At 47.4% G+C, this 19,932-nt stretch overlaps 1 protein-coding gene across 1 annotated transcript; it reads left to right on the forward strand.

Moving 5' to 3' along the window:
* The first annotated feature begins 3,213 nt into the window (after positions 1 to 3,213).
* Positions 3,214 to 19,691, forward strand: MAT1A (methionine adenosyltransferase 1A). Its single transcript, XM_063088044.1, has 9 exons — positions 3,214 to 3,307; positions 6,530 to 6,607; positions 8,102 to 8,224; positions 11,809 to 11,921; positions 12,360 to 12,503; positions 16,929 to 17,147; positions 18,262 to 18,444; positions 18,821 to 18,954; positions 19,589 to 19,691. The coding sequence occupies exons 1-9, from the start codon at positions 3,214 to 3,216 to the stop codon at positions 19,689 to 19,691; spliced, it is 1,191 nt and encodes a 396-aa protein (XP_062944114.1).
* The last annotated feature ends 241 nt before the right edge of the window (positions 19,692 to 19,932 follow it).

Consider the following 19,932-nt stretch of genomic DNA (forward strand, 5'->3'; position numbering starts at 1 on the left):
GACCCAGCCATCCCACTGTTGGGAATATACCCAGAGGAATGGAAATCATCAAGTCGAAGGTATACCTGTTCCCCAATGTTCATCGCAGCACTCTTTACAATAGCCAAGAGTTGGAACCAGCCCAAATGCCCATCATCAGATGAGTGGATATGGAAAATGTGGTACATCTATACAATGGAATACTACTCAGCTATAAAAACGAATGAAATACTGCCATTTGCAACAACATGGATGGACCTCGAGAGAATTATATTAAGTGAAACAAGTCAGGCACAGAAAGAGAAATACCACATGTTCTCACTTATTGGTGGGAGCTAAAAATTAATATATAAATTCACACACACACATACACACATACACACACAAACTGGGGGGGGGGGGAAGAAGATATAACAACCACAATTATTTGAAGTTGATACAACAAACAAACAGAAAGGACATGGTTGGGGGGGAGGGGGGGAGGGAGAAGGGAGGGAGGTTTTGGTGATGGGGAGCATTAATCAGCTACAATGTATATCGACAAAATAAAATTAAAAAAAAAATATCAATAAAGCAAATGAAAAACAAAAAACAAAACAAAAAAAACAATTAGAAAATACAGAAAAGCAAAAAAAAAAAAATAAAATAAAATAAAAAAAATAAAAGATGAGGTCTAGGGGTACATAGAGATGTGAAAAGAGAACCATAGTATGTTGTGGGAAAAAAAGTAAATGCAAAATTATATATAAAATTGTACATATTTATATATAATTTATATATATTGTTCTGAACAAAAATAGATCATTATATTATGTAGTGTACATAGACTGCTTAATAATAATGTTAGCTAATATTTATTAAATTTTTATTGTATGCTAGCACTGTGCTCAATACTCATTATACCTAAATGAGCTCATTTAGTCCTCAAAACAATGCTATGAGGTAGGTAATTATTTAACCTGCTTTATTAATGAGGATAGGGCAGTTTAGAGAGGTTGGGAGGCCTGCCCCAGGCTGCATAGTAGGTTAGAGGTGAAACTGGGGCTCCATTCCTGAAGCCTGTATTTCAACCATCATGCTTTGTGATGCAGAAACATAATATGTCCTAGTATTTAGTAGAGGTGTTACATGAAACTCATACATGAGATGGGTACTGAAGTATGTGACTTCCAGAACCTTTCCTCATTCTGAATTGGTGTCCAGGATACAGAAGCCTCCTGCACACATTTCTGAACATGCCACCTCTCTGAACAGAACATCCTCCCACCCTGACACCCCTTTCCTCCCATGATGCTGGAACTCATTCTGGAATTCAGAGGGCAGTTGTTGCTTTGTTTTCTGTCTTCTTGCTGACTCTAGAAACCTTGATGAATTCTTGATACTTAGACTTAATATTGCTCTTAAAGCAAATTTAGAACATAATTTAGATCATAATGGCTATCACACACTTCTAACTGTGGGGGTAACCTGGGTCTACAGTTCAAATTAAACATTAGCTCATATTGCCTCTAGGTTTAAAACTAATGTACCTAAAAGAAATTTACAAAGGGACAGTGATGTTGAAATATTTTAGGTGCAAACTGTAGGGGGTAGAGGGGGGTATAGGGGGATGTCCTATGTGCTGACAATAAGTCAATTTTGTCTAAAGTCTCAATTTGATTCCTCACTTGTCCATCCCTTCCCAGTGGCCTTTTTCTCTCTGACCTTTCAGCAGTCTTGTGCCTAAGCACTTGGGCTGATTCTTTGCTAAATGTCTCTAATTAAATATGTATATGTAAAATCCCTTACTTTATTCCAGAAGAGGTCACTTCAATTTAGTTTTAATTCCCTGGAGGGATTGCCCTGCCACTGCTGACCACTTAGCAAAACTGAAGATTTGGAGCACTAGAATTTGTGCCAGGAAAAAAAAAAAAATTATCAGATGCTTGTATAATGAGCACAGTGGGGGGTTGGTCACCAGAATTGCTAGTTGGGGCTATTGCCTCCTCCCTTTTCCTTCCCACTGTCCAAACTTTGATGCACAAAGTTTTGGTTGATTACTTTTTATTGCATTCTAGTGAGAACTGGTTTCTCCACCCATCCTCATTCTCTGTGATCTGAATTCCCTTTTGTTCCTTAGATCTGAGGATGCGGCTAGAACTGAGAGTGGGACAGAGAGTGAAGTGAGAAATGTTGTCATTTAGTACACAAACTAGTTAAAGATGTAATCCTGTTTACTACTTTGCTTGGTCAAAACAATAATAATGGAGGAATTATGTAAACCAGATATTTATCAAGTGTAAAGAGCTAAATATGTAGATGTTTATTTTATCGTCTGGAAGCTTTGGGAAACTGGACTCTGATAATTTCCATGTAGTGAATCTGTCTCTCAAAAGTCCTTTCCCCCAAAAGCATTGTTCTTTGTAACCTGCCCAGATTATTTTTTAACATCTTGCTTGTTATATGCCTGCAGATTCTTAGAGAAGTTGACAGTTCAGGAGATTTCTTTTAGCAGAAAAACGTGGACTCAAAAGATTCCTCTAAAATGAATGTGTTGTGTGACATCACAGCTGGCTCAGAATACAGGTGCGGACTCCTGCTCTGAGAAGGTGGAAGAAAGGGGGACGAGCCCAGTCTCGATCAGATGTGGGGGTGGAGGGGAGCGCCCGACAGCAAAGGCACTCTGTTGCAATCTTAGCCTAGACCACATCTCTAGGAAAGTGTCTTGCTGCCTGTTTATATCTCTGAATGAACACAGACCTCCCCACCCTCCAAAGTGGGATATTAACCCCGGAGCAATACAGAGATTAGCTGGAGAGTTGAAGGAGAGTCCTGAAGGAGCTTCGATTCTGCAGAATCTATGCAACCTTCCTCACCTTACATTGACCAGACACTTAGGGTTTGGGAAATCAGAGCTAGGAACTGAAATTCCTCAAGGTAAGAAGACTCCCCTCTCAGGAAATGGACTCCTCCAATGTTCCCACATGATTATTCAGCACTTTCACTTTTCCATATATAGGAGTCACTCAGGAGCAAGCTCGGACCAGCTGGAGGGAGTGACATACCTGTGTTCCGTCCTCTCCCTCCCTTCTCACGCATCCTCACCTTGCTCTCATGTGCTCCCAGGCAGTTAGGCAGAAGTGATCCTCGTGGCTCTGCCAAAGACAAGCCTGTTGGGTTTAAAGAAAAACACTCAGGCAAAGTCACAGCATTAAAATTTTACCCTGAAGGAGCTCAGTGGAGACGTGTGGAGAGATGAATGGACCGGTGGATGGCTTGTGTGACCACTCTCTAGGTGGAGAAGGAAACTTCATGTTCACATCAGAGTCTGTAGGAGAGGGACACCCAGGTAAGTAAGTTGTCCTGGACTGATTGGCAAATCCGTCATGCCCAGTCTGTACTGAGGGAGTCGCTTTTACTTTTTTTTTTCACGTTGCCTTAGAAACACCGTGTATTAGTTGCCATAAGGAATCTCTGAAGTAACAAGATGAAATTATTTTGTAAATAAGTCACTCAGTGAAGACAAGGATCCCTGCTGCTGCCCACCGCCGCGTCTCAGCACAGTGGGGTCGTGACAGAGGACAAGCAGTTGGTTGACTAATACATTTAATATATAAAATGTATCATCAGATCTTAACTTTTAATATATGTTTTTGAGTAAAGTTTAGTCTATTATCAATGAGTAAATTAAGTCAATAGAGAATGTTCCTCAAGCAAAATGATGGGTCACTAAGGTTTGCATGTAAAGCGTATGCAGTTTAGAAACGAACAGACATATTCTGGTCGATGCAGCGATAGATCTCAAGCTGCTGGGAGTCTCAGGTATATTATCTAAAAGAAATGTAGATGACTTCCTGAAAAAGAAGAAAATCCAGGCATTGTTTTGGTCCCTAAAATGCAGGTGGACTGTGATATGGGGAAGTGAGGGAGGCTTCCTAGGTGACCGTGAGGACCATGACCAGACATTCAGAGCCTCAAGTTGTAGGACAGTGGTTCTCAAACTTCAGGGTGAATCAGCATCACCCGGAGAGCTTGTTGAAAAACAGAGTGCTGGACACCATCTTCAGAGTTTCTGACTCAGCAGGTCCTGAGAGAGGCTTGAGAATTAGCATTTTTAACAGGCCCCCAGGAGATACTGATGCTGCTGGTATGGGAACCACACTTTGACAACCTCTGTTCTTGGAGAACCCTGGGGGCTGCACACACTGATTTATGTTTTTGAGCACTCCAAAATTCATATGAATATTTGAAATACCTGGTAACCCGTCACCAAGTCTACCTTTTTCCATCTTCCCTGTTCTTTCTCAGAGATTTGACTTTCATACCTTGTAACTTGGCTATGAATATCTCAATTCACTTCTTCTGTATGCTTATCTAGTAGTCCTCAAATGGGGGCACTTTTTTCCCTCTTCCTCCAAGAGCATTTTGTAATCTTTGGGGACATTTTTGGTTGTCACTATGAGGGACAGAAGGAAGGTCCTACTGACATCTAGTGAGTAGACACTAAACATGCTGTTAAACACCCTACAAAGAACAAAACAGTCCCCAAAGAGAATTGCCTGGCCCAAAATGTCATTAGTGCAGCTGTTGAAAAACCTTGAGTTAGACTGAGTTTTTTATGTGACTTAACTCAATTCAATGTAAATAGCCTCTTCCATTGTGCATAACTTTATAAAGTTCCTAGGTTTATTGTACTTGTAATCTCAGATACATTCCTGATATCTGACACATTCTAGTCAGCTCCATGGCTTATGAAGGTGATATTAAGGTTAGGAGAAAGATTTACTCCACCAGAGGGGTACAGAGGTCTGTCGTCCCAAGCATGGCCCCTTGTACATAACGATGATGTGCTCAGTGGACAGAGAATGACAATTCCAGCCAGTCAGTCAGTTGTTTTGTGTCTACTTAATGACAGCCCATCAGTTAGATTCCCCATTCACTTGCCACTAGAAATAAGCTGTCCAAGTCACTCAGTTTCCTCTATGGCTTGGTGACTTTCTGCTTGTCATCCCATTACTGAATTCCTCTCTACCAGAAAGATAAAATTAAAGTTTCTTTTTCGTCTTCCAAGAAAACCAGTTGTTGGCTATCTTAAGCCTACTAAGTGATGTAGATATTTTAAGCCTAAAAGGACAGTTTAGAAGGGACCTCCTCAGGCATTATCTCAGTCTGTGGTGCTAACTCGATACCCTTGCCTGACTGTGGCTTTGTCCCTGATAGCTGTTGCATTTCCCTGTGCAGAGTGGGAGCACATGGGCTGGACCTTTAACCAAGAGAGACATTTATGCTCAGCATGGGAATAAGCTTCCAGGAATCTTGACGGGGAGGCCTGAAGTGGCCATCGTATATTTATTTTAGAATATTTTAGCAGCAAGAAGCCTTCATTGGTAGGGGTGTATAGAGGCTATTGACTCAGACAAACCTAGATTTATAACCAGAATCAGCCACTGGCAGGAGGATAGGAAAACTCAAACATATGTTTAGTAGTAGTTTCTAAAGGAAAGATTAGAGAGATCAACTTTAATGGCAGATTAACTATTATCTTTAATTACAGAACTTAATATCTGCTTTTGAGAGCCAAACTGCTTGATTCTGGATCTGGATTCTTAACTTACAAATGTATTAATCTATTAAGAGAAGACTTAGTGGGTATTTTGAACACTAAATGAGATGTAATAATATGTGTAAATAGAGGTCACTTTTATTTCTTAATTTGTGATCATTTGTAGTTCACATAACCCCAAAGCAAGAGATTTTTCCACAGTGTCATTTAGTGGTCTATATGCTAGACTAAATATTGGTCTATATTTAGTGGTCTATATGCCATTTAACAGTCTATATGCACAGTCTTAAAGGCAAATCATAGAAGAATAAGATCAAATCCGAGCTCATGTTGAAACCTTGTCAGTCCCACCTAGACTGAAGAGGTCAAATGCAGCTATTAGGACATCTGGGCTTCAGGAAGCTGAGTGACCAGCGGGGAGGATCCAAGAGCTGCCTATGGAAATGTTCTGCAAAATAGCAATGATGTGTAGGGATTTTCTTGTAGAATTCCTATGGGTGGAGTCCCGTACTTGGGTGTGTGTTTTATATATGGTGCATTGCCTTTTGCAGAACACACAGTACAATGCAGCTATTTGTCCTGTCTGATATTACGTCTAGGCACCTAATCTTAACTGACATTATTAACTATTTTAACCCCAATTTCTAGAACTTTTCCAGATGTTAGAATTAAATATGTTGAGGAATGAGAGAGAGACTTTTTGGTTAGAAGAATGTATGTGTGTTCGTGAATTGCTCTAGACTCTTAAAAGAGCTGATTTTGAACTGTACTTCATTTTTTAGGGAATTCTATAAGTTCATATAACATATGCCATCCAAAATTAGGCAGGAATGAGAAGAAATAAATATTTTAAAATATTTCTTATTTATTTTTATTTTAATAAAATAAAACAAATTGGTAAAAAAAATTGGGTAGTAAGATTTGATATGTAAACTGGCAAAATATCTAATTATTTTAACATTTCAGTTTGTATTTGTAAGATTCTCACCCATGTTTGTTCTTTTCCAGATAAGATCTGTGACCAGATCAGTGATGCAGTGCTGGATGCTCACCTCAAGCAAGACTCCAATGCCAAGGTGGCCTGTGGTAAGAAATACCCGATTGCTTCCAGCTGGAGACCTAAGTGGGCTGGACTGAGAAGTTAATAGTGGGAGTAAGACCGTAGAGTCATACTCCTCAGTTCTGCAGTCTGTGTCCTCTGGTCTGCAATGGGTTTCTTCATTATGTGACCTCCCCTATGTAGTAACATGAAGGAAAAACATTTCTAACCATGAAACAAATAAGTAATTATTTTCAGGAAGAAGTTGGCATTAGATACCTTAGCAACCTTAAATAGCAGAAGGTTGGATTGGAACATGGCCTCCCTGACACTTGATCTCACTGGGAGCAGGGAGGCTTTTCTAAGTTCTAAGATGAATCTTTGAGATGAGATGAAAGAGCTTGCAGCAAGGGTAGCTGCCTAGATGGTTGCGAGCTGTACCTTCATTGTAGGAGCCTCCGATGGCTGCACAGATGTCTGGCTCATTCCCTTGCTTTCTTCTCCAGTTGTAGTATGATTCAGGTTTGAAATAATTCATGCCTCCCTTAACAGCAACAGGAGGGCAGCATATTCATCAATTATTTTTAATTAAACCAATAGCTTTCCTAAGGGACATTAATGGTAAACTAAAGCACTGAAGCCCTTGTTCACATCTGCTTGATTCATTCTTTCCTTGAGACTCATGCAGGCTAAAGATCTTCACCTTTATTTGCGGGATAAGTTCTTCGACAGTGAAACCTTTGCTGGGTTGAAGCTCTTGTCACAGCAATGTGTCATGGACTCTAGAGCCTGGAGGCCCCCAAGGCCGGTCAGGTCCAGTTTGCTCACTTCACTGATGGGGTCATGGTGTCAGCTGCATCAGGGCTTGGCCAAGGCCACAAGCCAAGCGCAGACTCCAGAGCCCCACTCAGACACTAGAGACCCACTTTCATCACTGTCAGTGTCATGTATTGACCTATCTGCATAAACCTATCTGTCACTCTCTGTTGGCATCCTAGCCTCTGCATTGAGCACTACAGGGAGCCGTGTCCCTCTGAGGGTAGACTTCACCCCACTATCTAAGTAAGTAGATGGTGAGAGGGTGGTCTGCTTTGATTCTTTGATCAGATCCCGCTCCCTAAGCCTGCAATGGCTTTTTAGCAGTGTGGCGAGTGAGGCTCACATATGTTGACTGCATTTTTTATGACAGCTGCATACAACCATCATCTCCTTTTAATCCACACAGCAGTCTTCGTATTATTTTCACTGAATCATTGAGACTTAGAGAAGTTAAGTAAGTTGTCTAAGATCACACAAGTAGTATTTGGTATAAAACTCAGGCATGACTGGTTCCCTCCAAAGCATCATTCTCCAGGCAGCAGTTGAAGATGAGCAGTGCTTGGTGCTGGGGCTTACTCTTTCTACTGGCACTATTATTTTCTTTCTGGAATGCATCCTTGTAAAGTGCCCTTGTGAGTCTTCTCATTTGCACCGTGAGGGTCATGGCATTTGAGCTCCCCTTTGCTGGCACATGCTGCTAGCTCTTCTTCCTTCCCTTGCAGAGACGGTGTGCAAGACAGGCATGGTGCTGCTGTGTGGGGAGATCACCTCGACGGCCATGGTGGACTACCAGCGGGTGGTGAGGGACACCATCAAGCACATTGGCTATGATGACTCTGCCAAGGGTAAGGACAGGCCTCTGGGCCTGAAATATGTGTTGGTCTCTGCTGAGCAAGCCCCCTTATGCTGAGTCAAATCAGAGGCTTTTACTCTTATGGAAATACAAATACTACCAGGAGAAAAAACATTCCCAAACCCATCTGTTAGGTTTCAGGGGTCAAAGTCGCTGACAAAAGTATGGCAACTGGGTGACTGTGTCCGGTAGAACTGACACATGCCCATCCGTTATTGACTGGTCTTGTTTAAGGTCCTGCCTCCTTGGTTCTGTCAAAGGCTTTGGAAGAGAAAAAGGCACTGAACAAAGGGAGCTGCCCTCTGTTGGGGGCACATTCTCTGCCAGGCACTGGTGCTGGTGCATGTTGTCTTACTGAGTCATTTCAGAAACTCTGATATACTTCCTATGCAGATGAGGCAATCAAGGCGTAGTGAGGTGAACAATTTGTATAAGGTAATACAATCAGTAAGTGGCCGCCAGGTCTAGAACTCCTATGATTTGCACTAAACACACTGCTTCCCATTATAGACATGACAAAAGATGACCCAGTCCAGAACCGCTACTGGCAGCAGGTGAAGGAGACAGACTAGCCCAGGTTAGCAGCAGTGCCAGGCAGTGTGGGGGCCAAAATCCAGGGAAGAGGCACAGGCCCTAGCAGGGAATTGAGAAGAAGCACCACAATAACCAGACATGGGGAGAGCTGGAAAGAACTGAGGACCTTGCAGCAGATGCCAACATCTGAGACTGGGCAGGCCAGGAAGCAACACGGCCTGGAGGGGCATCAGCGGTGGGTGTGAGGGCCAGGTGCAAAGGCCTGTGTGCAGTGATTGTCCATGGGGGCTTGAGGGGCTCTCGATCCACACTGGCTTCCTGGGTAGGGCTCTGGACCCAATTCTTTTAGATTAAATTAAAAAATTTTTAATTTCAATTTTTAAAAAATTTTATTAATATTATTTTTTTTACATTCTATGATGTTGCTGCGGAGCAGTTGGGTGACAGAGGGAGAGGAGAAAGGGGAAGGAAATGGGATGGAAGAAGGAGGAAGGAGGGGGGCGGGATTGAGGCCTGTGGGGCTCCCCACATTCCCACAGGGGAGACCCTGGGGCTTCCAGTGGTGGCTTGGCCATTGCCGGGCTGGGTGCAGATGTCTGGGGGAAGGTGGCAAAAGCCCTCACCTCCTACCTCCCCAGCTCGGGAACCCTGGGCCCTTCTTGCTGCAGCTCGGTGGTCCTCGCTGGGCTGGCTGCTTGTGTTGGGGGAGGCGTGACCAAGGCCTGAGGCCCCACACCACGCTGGCTCGGGAGAGCCCGGTGGTGCCAATTCCTAAAGGTTTCATGCTGGCCTCTGGTATTAATCTTCTGAAATTACTGTAAGAGATGTAGTGACCTTACACAATGGCAGAAAGTTCTGCTCCCAGACCAACCTTCCTAGACTTACATCTGTGATCAAGACTCAGGAAGAACCATGAAGTCATTTCTGCTTATGTCACATATTTGTTTTTTAGGGTAACATGTGGCATCTCTGTGGGTCAGGGTAGGCAGAGATACCCATGCCCCACTGCAAAAGCTCTGTCCAGCTACAGTCTGACTTGGTCGAGAAAACTCGTGAGCAATTAATGTCACTTGAATGAATGGAATTTTTTTTTTTTGGTGGTAGTTGGGGGTGGGGGGAGAGTGTATCAAGAATCATTGGGAAAAGAAGCAGTGAGAACAAGTTAATTCTCGCAACCAGGATGTGAGGGTATTTGTAGAAGAAACACCTTGTCTCAGAGCAGCAGTTTCCTGACATGTTACCATGCAGAGTCTTCTGCTTTTTCTACCAGGAAAAGTGTGTTTGTTTACATACATTTAGGCCTTATTCAAGAGCAAACCTTGTCTGCCGTTAGGTAGCAGGAAATTTTCCAGGAGGCACCGTCCGCTAGAAAGGGAGAAGTGAGAAAGGGCCTAGCTCTGGCCGAGTCAGGCTCAGCTGGCTGTGTCCCTGTGCCCAAGCCTGCCAGTGTACCTGAGCCAGACAGATTGCCGTGTGCTGCGATGGCCGCCATAGCAAGGCCTCAGGCCGGCTGCTCCTTGCTGCTATTGGCTGCAGTCACTGGGCTCACTGTCCTTTGTAAGCCCTGTACCTCTCCCCTTGGTCCACTAGATTCTGTTTTTCTAAATCACTTGGAGCCCCTGCTTGCTTTTCAGCACTGTGAAGATTCATTATTTAGACAGAAAGTGACTAGGTGAAATGTTTAATGCAGAGCAGGAGAGCCCTTTGGAAGCTCTCTAAAGACTGTTCATTGATTTCTGCATTCGAAAACATTCCTTGGGGAACGGTGTGTATGTAAAGGGCAAAGGTGACCTGATGTCCTCAGGTTGAGGGACTGCCTCGAATGATGCAATCTGAGGTGCCCAGTGGTGAGTCTGTGGCATAGTGTACAATGAACTGCAGGAGGGTTCAGGGACATTTGCTAAGAGCCAGTAGGGGTTGTGGGGATAAGGAGCTGGAAGAGGAGCATTCTAGGCAGAGAGACCTAGATGTGAGAAAGCATATCACGCTTAAGGCCACACCTAAATTCATGTTGCCTAGAGGAGTTCAGACAGCAAGTGCTGTGTCAAACGAAGGAGCTTCAATTTCATTCTTTGGCAGTAGATTCCAACCATAGCTGTACATAGACAAAAGACTGGATCTGTGAGCCCATTATGGCAGTGTGGGTGGGTGGGATAATAGACTGGAAAGAGGGTGGCTGTTGGGGCACAGGGAAGAGGTCAGTGAGCTTGACGTCATACTTGACTTTGTGGTGGGGGCATCTGTGTGTTTAGCTCCTCATTCTCAGTCCTTGTTGCTGAGCCCAGCACAGCTGTGAGGACTGACAGGGAACATGCTCTTTGTACACAGCAGCCTCTTCACAGGGCTACTTGGGCTGGACTGCTGTTAGCCAAGACTTCCCAGAACCAGTGCACAGCGTGCTGGGGAGGACCAGCCTTCCACCCCTGTGCCTCAGCTTTGCAGATGTGGGTCTTCGCCCCAAAGGTGTGGCTTTTCCATTTGCCTCAGAGCCTGCGCATATTTCAGGATCAGAGGAGCCTGGCTCTGGGAGCCTCTCTGGATAGTTCATGTACACTGTGTTTGTTCAGTATATAAAATACTTGGGCTAGGCATACACCTGGGCTTAAGAATGACAATGTTGGAAGGGCCCTTGATTTTCACTCAGTGCAATGATTTTCAAACTGGATTCCAGAAGGTTCCTCTGGGAGAACCTAAGGGAGCAGGACCGAGTCACCCTCCTGCTCTTCAGCCAGACCAGTTGTAGTGTTACCTGGTTTTTATGCTGCAGTTCTGTATAGGGTATATATTTTTAACCACAGTATAATTGAATACAGTCAAATGCACTATGGAGAATTTTCTTTGACCGAAGAGTTCCACATGATAATGTAGGAAGGATACATGGCCTTTCTCATCCTGTGTGTTACCTGTGGGCCTAGACAGAGCCCATTTAGTGAGAGACAACCCACCCCAACACTAAATGCCATGTGAGCAGTCCACCAGGAAGCTTGCAGTCCCCCCGCCTGACATGTGTCTCCACTCAGGCTCATTTTCCCTTCCGCCTAGGCTTCGACTTCAAGACCTGCAATGTGCTGGTGGCTTTGGAGCAACAGTCCCTGGATATTGCCCAGGGTGTTCATTTAGACAGAAATGAAGAGGATGTTGGTGCAGGAGATCAGGTAACTCAACATCGTGTGTAGGAACTGCGTGGGGACTTCACTCTGGTGTAGTCTGTCCCGGACCCAGCTCTGACCCATGTTGAGGAGCTTGCTGTGGAAGTTCATGAGTAATGGATTATTCACACTGTGGAGTAGACCCCTCTCCATAGCATGAAAGCCAAAGAGGTATATGCCTGGAGTGAGCTGGTCCCCCTGGTTCATGGCAGTGACCTCAGGACATGGCCTTGTAATGGAATGCTGTGATTGCTAATGCCCACTGTGGGCTTGTCTCCCCCCTCCTAGAGTGTTGCAGGGCAGGGACTATGTCTCCCCGCCCCAAGTGCCCAGTACAGTGTTCCACGTATGAGGAACCCAGGCAATGTTGGAGCACCAGGGAAAAAGCTATTGTCCTACTGGTGTAAGGGGGAGCTGCTCAGTCTGCCCTCTCCCCTGCTGCAGGGTCTGATGTTCGGCTATGCCACCGATGAGACGGAGGAATGCATGCCCCTCACCGTGATCCTGGCTCACAAACTCAACCACCGCATGGCGGAGCTGAGGCGCTCGGGCACTCTGCCCTGGCTGAGGCCTGACTCCAAGACTCAGGTGAGCTGCTTTCTTTGTCTCCTGTAGAGGTCCAGACAGACACTAAGCTCCCCCAAATCCTCTTGACTCTTGTCATTTTTAAGACCAAGTTGTTCAGTCTGGGCACTCAAAGAATTGTCAGTTTTGGAAAGAACCATTTATTTGAAAATTCATTAGCTCTATTTGTTCCTCCCGCAACATTTTATTATAAAATATTTTTAAAATACAGAAAAGTTGAAAGAACAGTTCTAGGTTTTTGGTTTTTTTTTCCTGATTAGCACACACTGATTTATGATTCCTCAATTCCTGCTGCAAACTTACTTCTAAACTGATTTCAGACTTTTGGGTCACTGCCTTTCTGCAAGCAGTGTCCCCACATCTTGAACAGGGTGTCTGTGCTTTCTTTATCTCACTGTGACCTTTTTCTTGTCTTTATTTCTCATAAAAGGCTTTACCTTTGCGGTTGCCAGCTCCAGCCCCATGGGCCCTGACCTCTCTGCTCCCTGCAGTGCTGACATCTACGCCGCAGCCTCTGTCTGGAGGCCAGCTGTGATGTAACTGCTAACACACGTGGAGGCCTCCTGTCGGCCTTCACTCCAGCTCCACTCCTTGTTTAACCCGGATGACCCCGACGACCCCTTTCCTCGTGGCTTCCTGCCCTGGCTCCTCTTCCGCGCCCCACGCCGTGACTCCCATGTTCTCGGCACTTCTTCCTCCACACGCTCTCTCCGTCTTCCCACACTTGTGGACCCCATTTTCACCTCCAGACACTCAGACCCCACGTCTTCCACCTGTGGGCCTCTCCAAACCACCAGCCCCATTTCTCAGTCATCTGCAGGCAAATGTGCCCTGACAGACAGCCTACAGGGTGCAGCCATCTGTCACCTCCTGCCCAGCTGAAGGAGGGGCTGCCGAGCCACCTTCCCAGTCCTGCTCAGCACCATCTCTGTCTCCACCCTACCTATGTCCAGCCTGTTGAGCCCCAGGAATAGTGCCCTACCCTCCCAAAGGTTCTCCCTGCTTGGAAACTTCAATTAATTCCCTTCAGGCTTCACTTTTAATTTCCTAATATCTGTTCAGTATTTTCTACAACTTTCTGTTTCCCATGGGGCAGGGGGGAAATCCGCTTGTTAATGTGGCACTCGAAGCCTTTCATGGTTTTCCAACTTTACGTTTGTCTGCCCACACATACACACCCCTCGCCGCCCCAATCCTTGCTTCATCTACGTCATTTCCCTCACGTTCCTCTTGTTTCTTAGTGCTTCACACCTGCGCTCCCATCCTTCACCATACTTGGGATCCTCCTTTGGTCCTCACCCATCTGTGAATGGCCAGCAAGTCCCACCTCCTCTGGATGCCTTCCCTGGCCACCACCAGACAGCACCTTCTCTTGCTCCTGAGCTTGGAATTTGGCACATGTGGTTCTATAGCTCAGCATGGTGTGCGTGGCTTTGTCCTATTACTCCAGCTGCAGAGAAATGCATCCTTCTTGCCCAGAGGTTGCATATTGGCTATACTTGGGGCAAGGAAGCATGCTTATGGCCTAAAGGGAACCCTTCCTTGGGACTTCTTGTGTTATCCATGTGACTCCCAAAGGTGGGAGTGGAACCATCAGCACTCCTTGGGTGTTCTCAGAGGTTGTCGGACAGGAGAGCTAAAATATGTAGATCACGATGTTACCAAAAGAAAGGGGCACACAGTACTGACATGCCCCGACCTGTCCTGTACTGGAATGGTGCCGAGATGTGGAAACGGTGGAGATTCACAGAAAAGGAAATCCTAGAATGGGGATGGGATGAAGCCTCTGAAGCTGACTGAGCTGTCCCTTTCCTTATGTGACATTGAGGAATGGACGATCCACCTATTAGACCAGCTAAAATAGGAAAGGACTCCTTCATTTTGCTTAGATAAGGAATAGAAGATTTCCCAGTGTAGGAGGCAGGCAGGAAGGAGAGAAGAATGGACTCTTTCTGAGTTTCCCTTCCTGTGAGGATACACTAAATTCTCTAAAAAATGCTAATATGGATTCCAAAATATGTCTCGCTCCCCTGCCACAGGCGGGCCAGCTTCAGAGAGCATGCAGGTTTGCCAAGGGCACTCTGCAAGGGCCCCTCACCAGCCCTCGAGCAACCTGCCTCACTCCACCGGCTGCCTCGGTGTGAGGGGCGCTAAGCCAGAACTATGTTTAGGCCTTTTACTCTCTACCGTATAGGAAAAGGATTTTCATCATCAAACCAGAGTGTTGACTGTGAGCAGGATGAGTCTTTCCACCTGAACAAATTCTTGCTGCTGATACTGAGAACTGCGTGGCAGTACGGATGGCTATTTTTGTACCTGGTCAGAGCTGTGTTTTCCAAGGTGTATTTTTCCCCACGTCTTGCTGACATGATGAGATAAGAGCCCTTTGCTCTGCTACCCAGTTCTGCGGTTCTGCAAGGACGCTGAGTGGGGTTTGCCAGAGTGGGGGGTGGAGCCATCCAGAGGATCAGCGGAGATGGGCCTGAGCAGCTCTTCAGGATGTGAGCCTGCTCCTGAGGCTACACACGTAGATCTGGTATAAGAGCTGGCCACAAGGGCTTTCCCTCCTGGAGCCCCTCACCCCCTGACTCCAGTTCTCTCTTATGAGCCCTGTATATGCACAGCCCGGTGTCTAAAGGCTGCTATCAGTCATGATATCTGTGTGTGTCTGCCCGTCCCACTAGGGTCAGGCACCATGTGGCCAGGGCTTTCTCTTCCTTCTTCCGGACCCCACCTTTGGACGAGGCAAGGAAGAGTAGGAGTTTGATACAGACCCAGTATTTGATGCATATCTGAGGGGCCATGGGCAGGCAGAGACCTTGCTGCCGGCACAGACCCAGGGAGGCACTGTTTGCTGCCCAATGGTCCTTTATAGGCCTTGGGGTAGGGAGCAGTCCTATGCCTGCTGGCCAGTGTTGCTACAGGACCATCTGGCTTAACTGCACTCCTGCAGGCACCACATGCCCCTAAAACCCTTTGGGCACTGCTCTTGTGGGTCCACACTGCCTTAAGCAGCATCAGACCAGTGGCCGCATGCATCCCCCGTGGTTTTGGGTGGCATCCTCCTGCTGGGCAGTGCCCTGGCTATCAGATCACATGGCCTCAGGTCAGATCCCAGCTCTTCTGGCTGTGTGATCTTGACCAATGCATTTACATTCTTGAGTCTCAGCTTTCTTGTCTGTAAAATGGGGCTGGTAAAAGCCTCTTATCTATGGCATGGCTTCTAGCATACAATGCATGCTCAGTCAATGCTAGTTTCTTTTCTCAGCCTCATCTGCCATCCTTACCATCTCCTTCCCTCTTACTCCGCAAATCCAGGATGCCCAAGCTGCTCTCCTTTGTTACCAAAACAGAAGATTCTGTGACTTCAGGTGCCTGTACTCACTCACGTGTCAGTAAAAGACAGGGTCTCTGCAGAAGCATTTGTCTGTGCTGCAGTGGGAGTGACACGAGCTTCTGGGTCAGGCGGAGCAGGGTTTGACTCTCTGGCCTTTCACAAACTGGCTGCGTGACTTCAGACAAGTTGTTTCACTTCCCATAGCTTTGTTTTTCTTATTTGTAAAGTGGGGATAATAACGCCTCCCTCACATGATGTCTTAAATATTGATTGATAGTGCATAGAATGGGCATAGAACTGGCTCATGGTGGTAGATATGAATGTTAGACGTGTGTGGGAGCCTGACCTGCTAGGGCATTGCAGGCAGGTTCCTTCCCTCCAGGGGCACTCTGCTCTTCCTTTCTTTTGGCAAAACACCCAGAGGCTGGCAGTCCGGAGCTTGCTGTTTCCTCTATTTCTGCCACCCCTGGCTGAGGTCCCTCTTGCCTTGTCCCTACAGCAGGCACGTCTGCTGGCCCCATACACTTCCAGAGCTCCTCCACTGAGGGTACCTGGGCCACCCACAAGGCTCCTCCTCTTCTATCTCAGAGGCTTCTGGGTGCCAACAAATGTCACCCTGGCCATAGCCTTCTCTTGACCCTCCATGGCCCAGGGCCGACGTATCTCTGCTCCTGCCAATGGTGTATAGCCTGTGGATTCCCATGGTTGTTGGCAGGAGCAGGGATACCTTGGCTCTGGGCCGTGGGGGGTCAAGAGAGGGCTTTGGCCAGGGGGATATTTGTTGGCACCCAAAAGCTTCTGAGATAGAAGGGGACGAGCCTAGTGGGTCACAAGTTGAGAGGAAACTCAAATCTCCAGGCAATACTAATTGTTGTCACATGAGGGAGTAGCTATGCCTTATGCCCAGTCATCCCATAGCACTGGGCAATTTTTCAAATTTAAGAATGTGTCAGATCAACTTTCTGAAGGCCCTTTGAGGATGGGAAGCCCCACTTGGCTCCTGGGAGCCCTGCCTGCCTCTGAGCTGTCTGTGCTTGGTTCTCCGCTCAGGCCTCAGCCTCACAATATCGCCTCTTCCCTCTGATGGACAGGTCACGGTTGAGTACATGCAGGACAACGGCGCAGTCATCCCTGTGCGCGTCCACACCATCGTCATCTCTGTGCAGCACAATGAAGACATAACGCTGGAGGACATGCGCAAGGCCCTGAAGGAGCAGGTGATCAGGGCCGTGGTGCCGGCCAAGTACCTGGATGAAGACACAATTTACCACCTGCAGCCCAGCGGGCGGTTTGTCATTGGAGGTCCCCAGGTGTGCACTTGTCTCTGAATGAGTCCCTGATTTGTCTTTATTACTGGTGTTGCTTATGTCTCACAGCACAAAGAGTACAAGAGATAGCTTTTGGTGGCCCAGCTGGGCCTGGCCATGGACTAAGTGGGCAGGCAGTGAATTGGGGCTCCATAATTAAGCACACTCTCCATGGGGCCTGCCATGTATCTGTCAGTACATGAGGAATTGGGAACGTCCCTAGGATTCTCAACTTAGCAGAGCCTGGCCCTCCCCATCCAGCCACCTCAAATGGCCATCAGACTTGCCCACAGTGGCCACTGCCTTGCCCTGCTCAGGTGCTCACTCACCACTGCAGTGTCTGCCCATGGCTGACTGTTGCCAGGTAGTGATTGCCAGGTCTTTGCCATGGGCTGCCCTTGGCTCTTGTGGGCACCACGGTGAGGCAGGGGTGTTTTAGGTAGGACACCTGCTGCCCCCTCCCTCCTGTCCCACAGGTGAGCAGGTGGAGATTGGCAGAGCACCTCTGAGAGGCTGCTGACCCCTGCCAGGGAACCTCAGCTGTGGATGCAGGTTCTGTGAGCAAATGTAGTATAGAAACCCAGGGTGAAACGTAAAGCTTTTTATTCTTTTCTCACAGGACTTCTCAAAGCCTAGACATACTAGTGTGAACTCTGGATCTCTAAAAGGGGGTAGAGTATGCAGACTTTCCCCAGATCATTTAACATAAAGCCCCTCACCCTTTTAAAGATGTCTTTATTGACTAATGTTGCACAGGGCACACTTGCTTGGTGGCACCAGCCAGAGCCACAGCCCAGGCTTGTATTTGTTACAGTGCAATTCCTGCCTGTAGCTGGGTTTCTTCATTATGACAGATTCAAAACAAATGCATCGGGGGTGGCTGTGACCCCTGAGAACCTCTGATCCATCTGCACTTTCTAATGAGGCTTTGACAAGTCACCTCATTCTGTATCTGTATCCCAGTGACTGAGCTGGGTTAGAAGCCTGGGTTTCTGGCTGACTCTCGGCCAACGGGTCTTCTGAGTTGTAGTCTAGCGGCCCTCATGGTGCTTCAGTCCCCTCCAGCCACCTGGGGCTCTGGTTCTCATCTCCTCTCTTGATTTCTTTCCCTCTGCAGGGGGATGCAGGCGTCACTGGCCGTAAGATTATTGTGGACACCTATGGTGGCTGGGGGGCTCATGGTGGTGGGGCCTTTTCTGGGAAGGACTACACCAAGGTGGACCGCTCGGCAGCTTACGCTGCCCGCTGGGTGGCCAAGTCCCTGGTGAAAGCAGGGCTCTGCCGGAGAGTGCTTGTCCAGGTAGGTCAGCCTCCCAACTCTGAACCCAATTTCCTGTTCCAGCTGAGGGCCCCGGCCATGTCTGCCCCAAGGAAGGAGAGGTGGCCTGGTGGGAAATCCACATGCTTTGCCAAAGGTTGTGACTCTGTGTATTCTGTTGGGCACTGTGTGCTCTGAAAACCTGGGGGAGGAAAAACAAAAGTCTTCAGGGAGAGAGGCATGTACAGAAACGTCCCCCCATGAAGACGGTGGGGGTTTCTAGGCAGACAGAGTCGGGGGAGCATGTTGGGCGAGAGATATGTGGTCCTTGCTGCCCCTTCCTGAGGACATCAAGTGTCTGCGAGGGGCACGCCCCCGGGCATAGGCTTTAGCCCCTGACCACAGTCCTTTCTGGAAGGTTTCCTACGCCATTGGTGTGGCTGAGCCGCTGTCCATTTCCATCTTCACCTACGGAACCTCTCAGAAGACAGAGCGAGAGCTGCTAGAGGTGGTGAACAAGAACTTCGACCTTCGGCCGGGCATCATCGTCAGGTAGAAGTGCCACGGCACTGCTGTTTCGTGGGCCTGGCTCCTCCCTCACCCAGATGCTCAGCTCACCTGGAAGGGAAGCAGAAAGGAGGCTTTTCAGCCTCTCAGAAGTAGGAAGGTCTCCAAGCTCTTGGCCCAGCATGGCGCACATCCCCAAAGTGAGATGTGTGGCTTTCGGGTTGAAGGAGTCTGCACGAGACCTCTGCTGGCCCCACAGACATTAACTCTAGGGGGGCCCTCTTTGGGCAGGTGGGGGGATCTCAGGAAGACAATGACGAGGCCAAATAGCTGGGAACTGAGTCAGCAAGTCTATTTTCATATGGTCTCATTTCTCATGACATCCCTGTTTTCTGGAGCTTGGTGGTGTGGATGTTGGCCTGGACCAGGTCAGTGGAGGCGAGAGAAGGCACCTTAAGGCTGGAGTTCAAACCCTGGTTCCTGGGTGTGTCTGAGTGTTGGGCTGTGCTGAGCCTCTGAGCCTCTGTTTCCTGTGGCACAGAGGGACACGTATGCTTGCTAAACTGCTCTCTGTCAGGGCAGCTCCACGCGAGGACTGCCATTGTGGTTTGTTCATCACTCCTGTGCTCAAAATTCAGAGAAAGAAATGAAATGACCTTTTTTTCTGCTGACCATGCAGGGATCTGGATTTGAAGAGGCCCATCTACCTGAAGACGGCATGCTACGGCCATTTCGGAAGAAGCGAGTTCCCATGGGAAGTTCCCAAGAAGCTGGTGTTTTAGAGCTGGCAGGAGCTGGGCCTGGCCTTGCCCTGAAGGGCTTGGGTGACCATGTTCCTCTTCTTCAGGACCTCAGCTCTCAGATCGCCTGACCCTCAGCTGTGACTGCTGTCCCGAGGACTGCCTTCCCCATCTCCCCTCACTCTAATTTAGCCCTATCCTGTCACCACCATGAACAGCAAGAGGCAGGTGGCTTCCTGGGCACGGGGCCAGATCTCCTTGGAAGGATAGTCACTATGTTCCC

This window comes from Cynocephalus volans, chromosome 2 (genome assembly GCF_027409185.1).
Source record: "Cynocephalus volans isolate mCynVol1 chromosome 2, mCynVol1.pri, whole genome shotgun sequence".
Classification (NCBI taxonomy): domain Eukaryota; kingdom Metazoa; phylum Chordata; class Mammalia; order Dermoptera; family Cynocephalidae; genus Cynocephalus; species Cynocephalus volans.

Bases quoted from the DNA above. Each gene is read 5' to 3' on its own strand.
- MAT1A (XM_063088044.1), top strand. From the start codon at position 3,214: ATGAATGGACCGGTGGATGGCTTGTGTGACCACTCTCTAGGTGGAGAA. The intron at 17,148-18,261 runs GTGTGCACTTGT...TTCCCTCTGCAG, and splicing joins TTGTCATTGGAGGTCCCCAG to GGGGATGCAGGCGTCACTGG. The intron at 18,955-19,588 runs GTAGAAGTGCCA...CTGACCATGCAG, and splicing joins CGGCCGGGCATCATCGTCAG to GGATCTGGATTTGAAGAGGC.